The 15,580-nt window shown below is 42.3% G+C and overlaps 1 protein-coding gene across 2 annotated transcripts in view; it reads left to right on the forward strand.

Annotated features, from left to right (window-relative positions):
• Positions 1-15,580, forward strand: part of FREM2 (FRAS1 related extracellular matrix 2) — a 277,418-nt gene that overhangs the window by 211,966 nt on the left and 49,872 nt on the right. For both annotated transcript variants that reach the window (XM_033948675.1, XM_033948676.1), the window contains exons 7-11: positions 2,861-3,010; positions 5,284-5,493; positions 9,637-9,834; positions 12,282-12,446; positions 12,537-12,719. In XM_033948675.1, coding sequence (XP_033804566.1) covers positions 2,861-3,010; positions 5,284-5,493; positions 9,637-9,834; positions 12,282-12,446; positions 12,537-12,719 — 906 coding nt within the window. The remainder of the gene's footprint in view (positions 1-2,860; positions 3,011-5,283; positions 5,494-9,636; positions 9,835-12,281; positions 12,447-12,536; positions 12,720-15,580) is intronic.

A 15,580-nucleotide genomic window follows, 5' to 3' on the forward strand; every position in this document is an offset into this window, starting at 1 on the left:
TGCATATATATATTGGGAGCGCAGTACCCGTGCAGTGCATATATATATTTGGAGCGCAGTACATATATATATTTGGAGCGCAGTACCCGTGCAGTGGGTGGCATATATATTTGGAGCGCAGTACCCGTGCATATTTGGAGCGCATTACCCGTGCAGTGGGTTGCATATATCTGGAGCGCAGTACCCGTGCAGTGGGTTGCATATATATATTTGGAGCGCAGTACCCGTGCAGTGGGTTGCATATATATTTGGAGCGCAGTACCCGTGCAGTGGGTTGCATATATATATTTGGAGCGCAGTACCCGTGCAGTGGGTTGCATATATATATTTGGAGCGCAGTACCCGTGCAGTGGGTTGCATATATATTTGGAGCGCAGTACCCGTGCAGTGGGTTGCATATATATGGAGTGCATTACCCGTGCAGTGGGTTGCATATATATGGAGCGCATTACCCGTGCAGTGGGTTGCATATATTTGGAGCGCATGACCCGTGCAGTGGGTGGCATATATTTGGAGCGCATTACCCGTGCAGTGGGTTGCATATATATGGAGCGCATTACCCGTGCAGTGGGTGGCATATATTTGGAGCGCATTACCCGTGCAGTGGATGGCATATATTTGGAGCGCATTACCCGTGCAGTGGGTTGCATATTTGGAGCGCAGTACCCGTGCAGTGGTTTGCATACATTTGGAGCGCAGTACCCGTGCAGTGGGTTGCATATATATATTTTCAGTATATTTATTTTCAGTATATTTTCATTACACTGAAGCGATTCAGCGCGAAAAGCTATCAGTGCCTGTGCATACCCATGCAGTGGGTGGCATATAAGTGGGTAGCATATAGGCCGCAGCTACAGCACTTGGGGGGAACCCGCGATAAGCGAGGTTTCGCTATCCCGGGTAGTGGAGGGTAAGCACAGCATATGAGTCAACGACATACACCTTTACATTGCTTAGGAAATTGGGCATGTCACCTTGCTTGGACGGCAGGGAGGCCAGGCCATGATCTTCACAGCAACGTACTGCTGATGAGAGGACACATCCTTGAACGGGATAGGTCCAGCGAGCAAGGGAAGCTGTTATGGCAACCCACATTCAGAGAGGATGGAGAGGCATATGCTGTGCACCTGATCATGTGGTGGTCATACCTGATTGGTTATTCTGCTCAGTTGATGACAGTTGTGATGTAATAGTGCTGTATGGCTGCGGCCTAATAAATTCCACACTAGTTGAAAACGCTTGTGTAGTGTCTTTGTGTTCAGGAAAGGGGGGTAGAGCACCAAGTGCTGAGTGCACGATTTGATGGAAATAACAGACATTTTCTATACTTTTTAGGCATGAGCAATTAGGAAATTACACTTACTGCCCAGGAACAAAAATTAATCTTATAATTTTCTGGACACACACCATACAATGGGCGTGAGAATTGTCCTAGTTAATCCATTTGAAGAGTTAAAAAAAAAAATGGTAAGAGTTGGAATGAAGTCATTTTTTTAGAGGTTTGTTTGATAGAGGGTTATTTACTAAGCTGCAGAAAAATATTTAGGGCTTCTTTTACAAAGCTGTGGTAGAGGCTTCTACCGTAGCCGGCGAGGTGAATGCTCCGACACTCATAGCAATTCCATGAGCGTTGGAGCATTTACCTCGCCTGCCCATGTGAGAAACCTCTACAGCAGCTTTGTAAAAGCCAGCATTAATTTTTCCACAGATTAATATACTACAGGAACCAGTATATTAACTCCTGCAGTAAATGAATAACACAGGTTGAGTTCAACTTCACCAGTTGTGTTATATATTTTCTCCTTCTGATAGTCATGCCTATGCTCACCCCACCCTCATCAACAAAGATCCCTTCCCATTCAGGCCACCCCTTTCCTTCTGCCAAGAGCCCCCTTGTTTTAACCTATCCTAGACCTACAAAGCCTATCCCTCGTGCATCGCTATTTATTTATTTTTATTTTCTCAATTTTTTAGCCCGTGCTCACAAAGGAGCTCAGAACAGGTTACAAATCAAGCATTTTCCCTCTCTGTCCCTCTCTGTCAGGCTCGCAGTCTATTTAATGTACCTGTGGCAATGAAAAATTAAGCGACTTGCCCAGGGTCACAAGGAACAGCACGGGGTTTGAACCCACAACCTCAGGGTGCTGAGGCTGTGGCTCTAAACCAGTGGTCTCAAACTCGTGGCCCGGGGGCCACATGCGGCCCGCCAGGTACTATTTTGAGGCCCTCGGTATGTTTATCATAATCACAAAAGTAAAATAAAAGTAAAATAAAAGTTTCTTGATCATATGTCTCTAGCTATAAATGAAAATATTATTATTAAGACTTAGGCAAAAGGAAAGATTTATTAAACTATAAAGAGTTTTACCTCATGCAAAATTGTCATTTCTTTCATAAGAACTTAACTATTTTTCTGCGGCCCTCCAAGTACCTACAAATCCAAAATGTGGCCCTGCAAAGGGTTTGAGTTTGAGACCACTGCTCTAAACACTACGCCACACTCCCCAGGCGCTCCTGCCCCTTATGCCTTCAGTCCTGTGATTTTGTAGTATTACTGCTAGGGGTCAAACTCATACACATAGAGCCAGTTTACTAACCTGACCCCTTTTGACTGTAGTATAGTGAATAACCTTACCAATGAACAATATACTGTACATTGGTGTAAATTATTGATAACATGAAAGTATACCAATTAAATTGAAAATAGATAAAGTAATTTTAACCCAGTATAAAGAAATTCAGTGTCCAGCTTGTGTATTTGTGTTCTATAGAGCTAATCTAAAACTTTATGATTAAACCTCTAAAAAGAAATATATTTTGTATTGACTTTGACAGGAAAAATGTATTCTTCCTTTATCAGAGCCTGCTTTCTACTTTGGAGATGTTGAATACTCTGTTGATGAGAGCGCCGGCTTCATCGAAGTTCGAGTCTGGAGAACGGGAACCGATCTCTCCAAGACTGCAACTGTTACAGTTCGATCACGCAAAACTGAATCATTATCTGCTGAAGGTGAGCTGATTGATATAGGGCTCCTTTTACAAAGGTGCGTTAGGGCCTTAAAAGCGCGGAATAGCGCGCGCACTAGCCGCTACCGCCTCTTCATGAGCAGGTGGTAGTTTTTCAGCTAGTGTGCGCTATAGCGCATGCTAATCTGGTGCGTGCACTAAAAACGCTAGTGCACCTTTGTAAAAGCCCTAGTTTCAAATTTTATGCCAAATAAAACTCAGTAAGTCCTTAGCATGCTGCCTTAAACTGTCTTTTTATAAGGAATTACATATAGAGTCATTATTCAAGCAAGAAAAGCAATATGGTGGTTTTGCTAAGGATTCATTGCACATCAGTGGCTTCTTATAAAATCTCCCTACGGGTTATGCACAGTGACAAGAGGGCGTGTACTTATAGGTCACCCGCAGGTAGGCATGTTCAAGGACATAGTTTAGGTGGAGCATGGGTAGATTCTCAGAGTACATGCATAGGTTATAAAATAAGTAATTATGCACGTACCTCAGTTGGATAAATGTGCGCAGCTGCATTATTTTAAGAATTGTTCTAGGTTTCTGAGACTATTGAATAAAAACACAAAGATGCCTGTGTGTCTTTTAGAAACAGCCTTAAAATAGCTGTTTACATGACCTCCCAACTTAGGTGGTATATTATACAATTATCCTTTACATGTGTGTTATAAAACTAAGGGGTCCTCTTACTCAGCTGCAGTAACAATTGGCCTTAGCACACCCTTATGCGGGTCATTCCTGCGCACTGGCCCCCAAATTCTGTATATAGTGCCATAAGTTGCACGTGCAAGTTGGTGCGCAAAAGCTGATTTGCATGTTAATAATTGTGTAATAAGATCAATCAGCGCTGATAATTGGCAATTAACACCTCATAATTGATTCTAATTGGCACTAATTAGAAGTTACACACAGAGCTTGGTAGGTACGTTCTAGAAAGTGCATGGCCAGGGGAGGAGCATGGGTGGACTGTAGGCATTGATATAAAATATGCATAACTTAGGTACAGGTTTTCCTTGGCCTAAATGGGTATGCCTAAAAGTTACGATATGAATGATGCTAAGAGCGATTTTATAGCCATTACCTTTGTATAGTTATATGCACTCTTATATTGGCATAAATGTTCTTTGCCATTAAATTTTATGCAGCCTGCGAGACCATGGGAAGTATACACAGAAAACGTCCTGTACTAACCTCATTAACCTGGCTTTTGGCAATTTTAAGTACTCTATTTTGCAATTATTTTCAGAATAGGGATAGAGATCTAATATAGAGAATGACAAAATTCATCACCGTTCCCCTCCCCATGGACAACAGGGGTAAACAATCCCCTTGTCATTCTTTAGCATCTACCGTATTTTCACGCATATAACGCGCGCATTATACACGATTTTACAAACCGGAGAGAGCGAGACCAGAAGGCTTTGAGCATGCGCAAATGCTCAAAGCCTAGCCCAGCGCAGGAAGAAGGAGGATCTTTCCCGCACCGCACCGCCCAGCCCAGCCCAAACCAACGAGGGAGGATCTTCGGGCACTGGCACTGGCACGTCCTGTGCATTGGTGCTGGTGCCGGTGCCCAATCGGGTAAGAGATGATTTGCGGTGCTGGGGGGGATGTAGGATCGCGGGGGAGGGGGGGTGATGCGAGTGGGGGGGGGGGAGGATGCCGGATCGGATTGAAAAAAAAAGTTGTAAAACGCGGGTAAGCGAGCGGGGGGAAGGATGCCGGTTCGGAGTAGGCGGGAGGAGATTTTAGCATGCGCGGTATACGCGTGTGCGCGCTGTATTAAATTTTTTTTACATAAATTTGTGTTCCCCGTGCGCTATACCCGTGTGCGCGTTTTACACGGGTGCGCGGTATATGGGTGAAAATACGGTATCTCAACCTTGGTCCTTCTTCACCAGCATTCTTCAATGCAAGACTTGAGTGGTTGTTCCCATTCATACTCTGATTCTTCCTTCTCTCCTTAAAGAATGACATGGAGATGGTTTCCCACGGTTATCCGCGGGGATGGGAATGGTGATGAATTGTGTCATCGTGTCATTCTCTATATTAATCACAGAAGTATACGGTAACAGATCATTCTGGTAATAATTTATATTAATCTAGTTATCAGATTGAGTTTTGTCGGCATATATTAATTTTCTGTGTGCAGCCCGCTGTGTGATATCTGTGTATAAATGTTGTCCCTCTCCTGCCCTAGAGAATGATACAGCATATTCTGCTTCAGTGGCGGGTGCTAAATATATGTACTTGTCTTCCATTTTCTAGCGGGGATTGACTATGTTGGCATAAGCCGTAATTTGGATTTTGCTCCTGGAGTCACCATGCAGACCTTCCGTGTAACTATCCTGGACGATCTTGGACAGCCAATATTGGAAGGGACTGAGAAGTTTGAACTGGTGTTACGTATGCCGATGAATGCTGTCCTTGGAGAGCCCAACAAAGCCACGGTTTTTATCAATGACTCTATCTCTGACTGTAAGTTCAATATTTTTGCATGAAGATATGCCACATGAGCCACTGATATTAATGACATGGCAAAACGGTATTTATATCAAGATTTATGAACTCTAGGTAGATATATTTGGGAGCTTATTTTTTCTAGCTTAATAATAATTGGGCCAATATTGAATAACAGTGGTGATCATCTTAATTTAAACACCAGCACCAGTATTTAAATGAATATGGTGGTTATTTTAGAAGCTATATTCTTTTGTTTGGACATCTGAAAACTGGCATTTAGATGTCCATATTGCATGGGTTTCCAAATCCCAATTTTACAAAGGCAGGATATGGCTGTCTAACACTACAGTGCATTTACATGACGAGGGGAGTGGTCTCGGCATGTTTTGGGTGGGGATTATGTAGGATCTTAAAGAGAGATGCCCAGTTCTGAATGCAGAAGGGGAAGGGATATCCATGTTCAAAAAGATGAACATCCGTATTTAGACCTAGTACTTGGCACATTCAGGTTATAGAAAGATGCTGTGATTGAGCAGTTCTCCCACTGAATGGAGTAAGGGAGGTCACAGTAGTTATTTTCCGTGTTCCTGGAGGGCTCATAATTTAAAATTAAAAATGTCAAAAGCTGCTGTGGGCCTTGATTTGGCAACCCTTGAATTTCTGTAGGAGGCTGTTCTAACCACTAAGCTGTCTTTCACTCGGATGTGTTGGGTGGCCAATTTTATAATATGGATGTTTCTCTGCTGCCAAACAGATGTCCATGTCCCTTCTTTTAACCGGTTCTTAATTTGAAGGTTTCAGTTTCTAAAATGGATGTTCATGCTGTGCCCTGTGCGGCCACACCAGCCACATATGCCTCTCTACGGCCCTATTGTCATCAGTTGCTGTTGATGAAAAAGGTTGAAAGTTCTGCTGCCCCATTTCTCTTTCAATCAGCATTTCTCTGTCTCACCCATGTTTTTGGATATTGGCTATATTTTAATGTCTTCATCCCAGACTAATCTTTTTTTCTTTTAATTCCTTTAATGTGCATTAAGGTTCTAACACCCATGAAAAGGTCCCAACGTTGCTTGATGAACTCCCCCTTAATAAACTCTCATCATAAATATGACTCTCTCTGGGGAAACTTGACTAAAGAACTAGACTAGAAGAGTTTTAAACCGAGAAGTAATCTTGATTGTTCTGTGATAATTATTCATCATTTGACAACTTCTTCTTTTACTGATATTCAGTTAGTTTCTATTGTTACACTGATTAGACTGTATCACCCCTCTTCTTCTGCTCATGACCAATGTTCCCTCTAAGGATTGATGAGGTGTGTGCAAAAAAAAATATGCATGAGCGACAAGTTACATACTCCACAAATTTATGAGCAGGCGCGCATGCGCACTCCTATCTGCGTGTTCTGTGAGGTGTAGGTCCGTGGCCACAGGAGTGCGCATGCGCGAGTCCCCAGCCTTACTGGTATGTTCATGCTGTTCTTCTGCCCTGCTCCTTGCCTTGCCTTAGTGTATTTTGAAGCTGAAAGACGTGGCAGCGGCTCCTCTCACGATCCCCACCTGCGTCGGAAGTCCGATGCAGTCGGGGATCTTGAGAGGAGCCGCCGCTGCATCTTTCAACTTAAAATACACTAAGGCGAGCAGGGCAGACCGAAGCTTCAAAAAACATTTCAGGCGGCAGTGCGGAGCGGCGGATGGAAAAAAAACAAGGCTCCGAGGAGGACGGGCAGGCACGGTGTTGCCCGAGAATGACAAGCGCCGGATTCATGCCGCTTCCGTCCCCTTTTGCAGTGCCGCGACGGCACTTGGCATGAGCCGCAGCCGCCGCTTCCTCTCACCTCCGCCCGCGCTTGATTCCAGTCGCGCCCACTGCGTATTTTAGTGAGCAACACGAGAAAAATTATGAGCGATGCCAATGAAAATAGTGAGCGATCGCTCATGCGCTCAGCTTAGAGGGAACATTGCTCATGACCCTTGTCCTTCAAAACCGTTACCACTAGTGAAATTAGAGGCTGAATTATTATAGCAGTCTTTGTTGACCTAAGTTAATTCATTTTCCCAGGGACTATATCCTGCCAATCTGAATTGCTTTGCTTGAAACCTAAATTGACAAAAAAATCTCTCTGGTTCTGTTGAGATTAGAGAACTTTCAACCTATTTCAAATTTGTCTTTTTGGACGTTGGCAGGATTTTACTACAGAACGCTGTTGGCTGTAAAAGATGAATTATGGAATAGATAAGATAAAGGGGGTGATTCTCTTTAAAAAATAATAATAATAATAATTTATACATTCTTATTACAAGAAAAAGAAGATGAATATAATTTTATGAGGAAAAAAAATCATTTCCAAAAGTTTAAAGAAAACAAAAGGATGCATTCATTTATCCTACACTATATGGAGAAAAGCTGTACTTTCAAGGAAAACTTAATTTAAGCAATAATAGGAATGATAAAATATTCTCTTCAATTCAGGGCTCCTTTTACTAAGGTGCGCTAGGGCTTTAACGTGTGGAATAGCGTGCGAGCTAGACCTTAACGCCAGCATTGAGATGGTGTAAGTTCTAGAAGCGTAGCGCGTGGTAATTTCCTGCGTGCGCTAAAAATGCTAGCGCACCTTAGTAAACCATATAGACCTTACCACAGTGTTTCCCGGTAATTCCCAAACCTGGTTTTCAGGATATCCTTAATGAATATTCATGAGAGAGATTTGCATGCACTGCCTCTTTGGTATGCAGATCTCTCTCAAGATTATTCATTGTGGATATCCTGAAAACCTGACTGGCTGGGGTACCTCCAGGACCAGGTTTGGGAATTACTGCTTTTACATATCCCATCCTGATTCCCTCTTGGTTTTATTGAGCCCCAGTAGTGCCATTGATACCTTTCACCATCCAATTCTGCTCAAATGTGTTTCAGCATTTGGAACAGGGGGAGATTATGTGCTTGGATAACTTCCATTTTAAAGGACAGGTTTCAATGTGTAGTTTTAGGTTCGTAGTCTTCTACTCCCCTAGTTTTATTATTTGGCGTTCCAAAGTCAGGGCCAGTATTAAATATGCCGGAGACCAGGACAGAAATGTAGCAGGGGCTCAAAAACCTATCAGCATGTTGAATCTTCTTCAGCTTCAGATATTTTATTATAATCTTCCTTGAACTGTATGCCTGAACCATCACATGAAGATATGTTTACACAAATAGACGTGACAATGCTATCAGGCATATTTGCTTCAATCCAAAGTGACCATATAACCACTGCAGGGGCAAAGTACAGACCCCCCCCCCCTCACATTCCCCCAATGATAACTGACTCCCTCACGCCGCCTTAAAAATCTGAATAAAAATGTATATACCTTCCTCTGGAACATCAGCACCTGGCATAGGAAAGCCTAGTAGAGCTGCACAGAGGTGGCTTAAGTAGTCTGGGGAACCATAGAGAGGAGGACCGAGGCTAATAAGCCACTCTAACCACTACATTCATGGTGGAAAATGTGAGCCCACCAAACCTTCCCCCCGAAATCCAACTGTACTGCCATATAGGTGGTACCTGCAACCATAAGGGCTATTGGGGTTGTGGACAGGTGGGTATAGTGGGTTTTGGGGGGATCATCATAACTTATAAGGGAGTTCTGGTGAGATGTTTATGTGGCACCCTTTTTTTGAAGCTCACAGCAGTATCCTGCAAAGTGCCCCACTACTCTGTTGCCATGTCTAGGTGGTCAGTCCATCACAATGCTGGCCCCTCCTACATTTAAAAGTTCTTGTTCTGGGCATTTGGGACTTGGATGAAATTTTGGACGAGAATGTAATATAAAGATAGATGACTTGGCGTGTAAAGATGGATTAAAATCCAATAAAATGAAGTGATGAAAATGTTTGATGTGACTGGAGTGTAAAAATTTCTAGATCTGAATTTGGCGAAAGGAACTTAGATCTTGTAAAACAAACGCAAGACCTTGCCATTCTCCATCTGTTCTGAATATGAAATCTTAAATTGCCTACCTCGGAAGAAACACACCTGGGCTGTAAATTCATTATACTAAATAGATTCCATATATAGATTTGATGACTGTTTTCCATGTTTGTTATACTTTTGTGTTGTAGCAATCTTTGAGGTAAACAGATTCTTAGTGAATGGCTTTCTGTCTGTATTCTTTCCAGTACCAAAGGTACAATTTAAGGAATCAGTGTACACAGGTAATGAAAATGATGGCCAGATTACTGCACTGGTGTACAGGAGCGGCGATGTGGGCTACAGATCCACAGTGCGATGTTATACTCGGCAAGCATCTGCACAAGTAATGATGGACTTTGAGGAACGTCCAAATACTGACAGTTCCATTATCACTTTCCTTCCTGGTGAGTTCAGAATCCTTTTCTTTTTGGACACTACAATTTTTTTTTTTTAAGTTAAATCTAATACTGTTGCATTAAACTAGTAGATCAAAATGTACATTGATGCGAGTTGCCATGTTCTGGAAATAATACTAACAATCCCTCTATTCCAATTTAGAGTGGTGGGTAACAAGACTGTATTGCTAAAGAGGTCCAATAACCCCTATATCTTAAGAAGGGAATAATCCTGAAACTGGGCACAGTTGAGCCATACTACCTGGCAGTGAATATGCGCCAGGAATATTACAGGGAGGGCTACCAACTTGAGGAACGTTATGAACTTCAGGAGTGCCTGAGATAAGTACTATGAAATCGCTGGTTTGAGCACCTATTTAGTGTAGTGGATTTCAATTGTGTAATGTTTAAATATTGATCACAGAAACACTTATTAGTGGGTTCACAGTTATTATTTAAAAGCACAAGATGTACGCCTTTGATGGTGCTAAGGAGGCTTGAGACATGGCCTGGAACTCTGGATTTCCTGAGTCCCCCAATAGCTATTACTTTTGCACTGAGGGTACATCTATTAAAAATTTAAATATTTTAGGGTAAGATATAGGGGTTATTGGATCTCTTTGGCAATACAGTCTTGTTACCCACCACTCTAAATTGGAATAGAGGGATTGTTAGTATTGTAACATTATATTACCCTCTGGGACTATTTGCATTGATGTTCTGGAAATAAAGCAGAAACACACAAATTTCAGAGCAGAAGGACTAAAATAAATTATAGATATTTATCAAGAAATGCTTGATATACTATATGCCTGATCCATTACATGAAGATATGTTTACACAAATAGATGTGGCAATGCTATCAGGCATATTTGCTTCAATCCAAAGTGACCAGATAACCACTGCAGAGACAAAGTACAGACCCCCACACACTCCCCCAGTGATCACTGACCCCCTCGCACCGCCATAAAAATTGGAATTAAAATGTACATACCTGCCTCTGGAACAACAGCACCTGGCATAGGAAAGCCTAGTAGAGCTGCACAGAGGTGGCTTAAGTAGTCTGGGGCTGCTGAACCATAGAGAGGAGGATCCAGGCCCATAAGCCACTGTAACACTGCATTCATGGTGGAAAATATGAGCCACCAAAAAAAAAAATCCATACCCTACTGTGCTGCCATATACGTGGCACCTGCAGCCATAAGGGCTACTGGGTTGTAGATAGGTGGGTACAGTGGGTTTGGGGGTGTTTTGGGGGGCTCACCATGACGTGCTCGCCATGACCCTTTTTATGAAGTTCACAGCAGTATCCTGCAAGGTGCCCCACTACTCTGTTGCCATGTCTAGGTGGTCAGTCCATCACAATGCTGGCCCCTCCTACATCTAAAAGGTCTTGTTCTGGACGTTTGGGACTTTGATAAAATTTTGGATGAGAATGTAGTATAAAGATAGACAACTTGGCAGCAAACAGCTGGACATATAGTTAGACGATTTATAAAAAAAATAGTTTGGATGTATTTTTCAAGAATGGACTTTAGACGCTGCCGATTTTGGGCAACTAGCACCCTAGGTCCAAAACGAACTTAGACTTTTTTTTTTTATTATGCCCCTCCATGGTAATAGAATACTGATAAAGTATGGTTGTACATATAACTGCAAATTAACACCAGTTATCACCCAAATTTGGTTGTTAGTGCCAAATAGCAGCTAAGTAGTTAGTTAAGTTGTGTATGTAACTGAAGGTTTTGCACATTAAGGCCTCTTTTACTAAGGTGCGCTAGCGTTTTTAGCGCATGCTAAAGATTAGCGTGCGCTAACCACGCGCTAAATAAAAAACACTAACACAAGTTCTATGAAGGCGTTAGCGTTTTGTGCATGAGATATTGTAGCGCGCGCTTAGTTAAAGGAGCCCTAATCTTAAAATGGGACGCACAAGACTTTAGATTTAGGGATTAATAATTTTATAAAGCACTTTGCATTTGCTGAGCCATTTTACAAAACATTTTTCTTAATTTTAAATGGGTAGACCTAAACCTTTGTTTCCCCACCTAGGTGACATATACAAATGTATCTTTCCCGTATCTTATTTACTTATAAATGGTTTACTTGGAAGATGGTTCTATTTTATAGTTTTAATTTCTCGATATTCTGATGTTTTAATTCTTATGTAATACTGCACCCTCCAAATGATTTGAACTGAGGGTATCAATGCTTGCTGATGGTATTGATTATATAAATTATGCATTAGGATGCAAACTTGACCCAACGCATTTTTGTGTGGATCCTTCACTAGATTATCTTGTTGTGTACTGTTTTATTCATCTACGTGAAGATTGGTAAAAACAGTGTACCTTTAGGAAAATGAGTTGTTTTCCCTGGATTCTTATAGATCTGCAACTTTTTACTGGTGGTCTTGCTACAGCTGTGCTCTTTAAAACCACCTTCTTTGACTGCAGGTGAGACGGAGAAGCCATGCATCCTTGTACTGGTGGACGACACTTTTCATGAAGAAGAGGAGGAGCTGCGTCTTGTGCTCGGTAGCCCAAGAAGTGACTCTCCTTTCGGTGCATCCATTGGTGAACAGAATGAAACTCTGATAAAGATCAAAGACGATGCAGACAGTAAGACCGATATTTCTCAGAACATAATATTAAATTTAAATTTGGTGTAGTTTTTACAGTTTGATGGTTTATACAATTCTGTGATTACAGAAGCCATTATTCGCTTTGGCGAGACCAAATTTAGCGTGAATGAACCAGAAGAACCTGGGAAGATGGTGGTCCTAAAAATTCCAATTCTTCGTCTTGGAGACGCATCAAAGGTTTCTATTGTGAGAGTCCACACAAAGGATGGCTCTGCTACCTCTGGAGAAGACTACCACCCTGTATCAGAAGGTAACACTTAACTTGCCTTCAGATTGGTTATCACTGAACGTTAGTCATTGAAATGATGCTTCTGTGTAGAGGTTTTAATTGTAAAATTAGTAGTTTCTTAAGAGAAAGGGTTAAAATGTATACAGTGCTCCCCCGCGAATTTGCGGCCGGCGGTTCGCAGTCCCAGTCATTCGCGGTATTTTCCGACCATGAATGACCAGGCAGGAGAGGGCATTTGGAGCGCTGGTGAGTGATGGAAATCACTCGTTGTATGCTCCGACCGCCTCTTCCTGTACAAAAGTCGGGCCTTACCAATCAGGAGCTGCGTGTCAAAGCAGTTCCTGATTGGTATGGCCCGACTTTAGTATAGGAAGAGGCGGTCGGAGCATACAACGAGTGATTTCCTTCACTCGCTGGCTCTCCGGCTGCCTCTCCTGCCTCTCCAGCTGCCCTCGCCTGTCTCCCCTGCCTAAAAACTGTATTTGCGTTTTTTCAAAATTCACAGGGGTTCCTGGAACGGAACTCCTGTGAATTTCGAGGAGTACTGTGTATAGTTAGAGAAATGCACTGTAGCCTGCCTATGGATTCTTATCTACATCTTAACAAATCATTCAGACATCCTGAAAGTAGTCATTCCTTTATTGAAAGTATGTGTAATACGTTACCCTATGTGCCTAAACACTTGGGTATTATTTTAATTTTAAGAAAATGGAATGGTTATGTAAATTTATAAAATATACTCTTGAATTATGAGACAGTATTGTGTTTATTTGAGAAATAGATGTTTTTCCATTTTACATAATGTATGCTTAAGGTCTCTTCTTCTCTATACCACTACTGGAAATCCTCAAAATCATGTCAAAAAAACAAAGACGTCCATAAGACGGCATAAACTGGCACTTGGACATCTTGCCAGGACGTGCAAGTGCCAAATTTCAAAACTGTCTCCCTAGACATTTTACTAGACTTTTTTGCCCACTGTGGGTCCAAAGTTCAACCGGTATCTTCTTTTATCCTTTACAACCAGTGAAATCCAGCATGATTCAGGAGCACTTCAGCCAAACCTCCTTTCACCATAGCGCATCCACTGCATAAATTTAGGCTTTCCATGCTGGTGGAGCTCCTCATGTTGCTAATTACCTGTAGTGTTAACGTTGATTCCTCAGCTTATCGAGGATCATTAAGATAAAATACTCATTGCTTGCTCTAATCACATTCTAAAGGGATGTATTTATTTTACGTGAATGTAAGAGTTCAGTTTGGCTCCAGCTTTGAGATTTCGTCCTCCTCCCAGCATTTGGAGTTCTCCCACATGATTTTCAATCTTTATCTTCTTTTAAAGTATCATGCCCTTTATCCTCTTTTAACTCTTGCCAGAACTGTGACATGAGGTGCACGCCTTTAAGAATTATGATTTAGTTCAAGGTTCACATCTTAATTTTTTTGACAGGTAGGAGCTAGAAGACAGGAGCAGGCTGTAGTGAAAAGTAGTGGAATGAATTAACAGAGTTTATTGATAAAATTTTGCAGTAGTGTGGTTGCAGAAAATTTCACAGCAGCACACCATTAGCAGAAGAAATTCATTCTTCCTCTGGTTAGGTAGAAAGCTTTGGAATATTATAAGTATGTAAAATATCATGTACCATGTTCCGCTTGTCTGATAGAAACATTCATATATACTCTTGTTGCTTTAAATCAAGAAAACAGAGTAGTCCTAATAAGGAGAACAGTACTGAAAAGTTTCTATGCATGTAAATGTGGGCTTGCCTTTGTAGGTAACATGGTTTCAGTGGCACTAATTAGAAGGTACACGCACAGTTTTCTAAATGTATTCTATAAAGTGGTGCTCATAAAATCTTAAAGATTGGGGCATGGCCAGGGGAGGAGCATGGGCGGATCGTAGGCATTCCTAAATGTTAGGTGCACTGTTATAAAATGCGCCTGATACACACACAAATTGGGGCAGGTATTTAGGCCTGGTTTTTATTGGCCTAAACGGGTGTGCCTAAATGTTAGTTATGCGAATGGGCACTAAGCATAATTCTATAAACTGTATAACTTCAGAAGAGTGCAGGAGTGGCCTAGTTGTTAGAGCTGCTGCCTCATTACCCTGAAGTTGAGGGTTCAAGTCCACTTCCACTCCTTGTGACCGTGGGTAAGTTGCTGAACCTTCCATTGCTCCAAGTACTATAGTTAGATTGTGATAGGGAAAATACTTAGAGTACCTACTTACTAGTCAATGTAGTGTAAACCGCTTTGATAACTGCAGAAGAAAGACAGTACCGTATTTTCACTCATATACCGCGCACCCGTGTAAAACGCGCACACGGGTATAGCGCGCGGGGAACATAAATTTATGTAATAAAATTTTAATATAGCGCGCACATGCGTATACCGTATTCGGAGAGAGCGAGACCAGAAGGCTTTGAGCATGCGCAAATGCTCAAAGCCTAGTCCAGCCCGGCACAAGAAGAAGGAGGATCTCTCTCGCACCGTCCAGCCCAGCCCAACCCAACGAGGGAGGATCTTCGGGCACTGGCACTGGCACATCCTGTGCATTGGTGCTGGTGCCGGTGCCCAATCGGGTAAGAGTTGTCTTTGCGGTGCTGGGGGGGATGTAGGATCGCGGGGGAGGGGGGGTGACGCGAGTGGGGGAGGAGGATGCCAGTTCGCAGGGGGAATGCCGGATCAGAATGAAAAAAAAAAGTTGTACAACGCGCTCACGCGTATAACGCGCTTGGTTATGCATGGTTTGTAAAATCGAAATCGTCGGCGACGCACAGGTTGGTTAATGTGGTTACTTAACGGGAGTGGGAGCCTTGACAAAGCCCTGGTAGACAGACGGGCGAAACATGTTGGACATTTATGATTCCACCCTCCCG

This window comes from Geotrypetes seraphini, chromosome 6, assembly GCF_902459505.1.
Source record: "Geotrypetes seraphini chromosome 6, aGeoSer1.1, whole genome shotgun sequence".
NCBI lineage: Eukaryota > Metazoa > Chordata > Amphibia > Gymnophiona > Dermophiidae > Geotrypetes > Geotrypetes seraphini.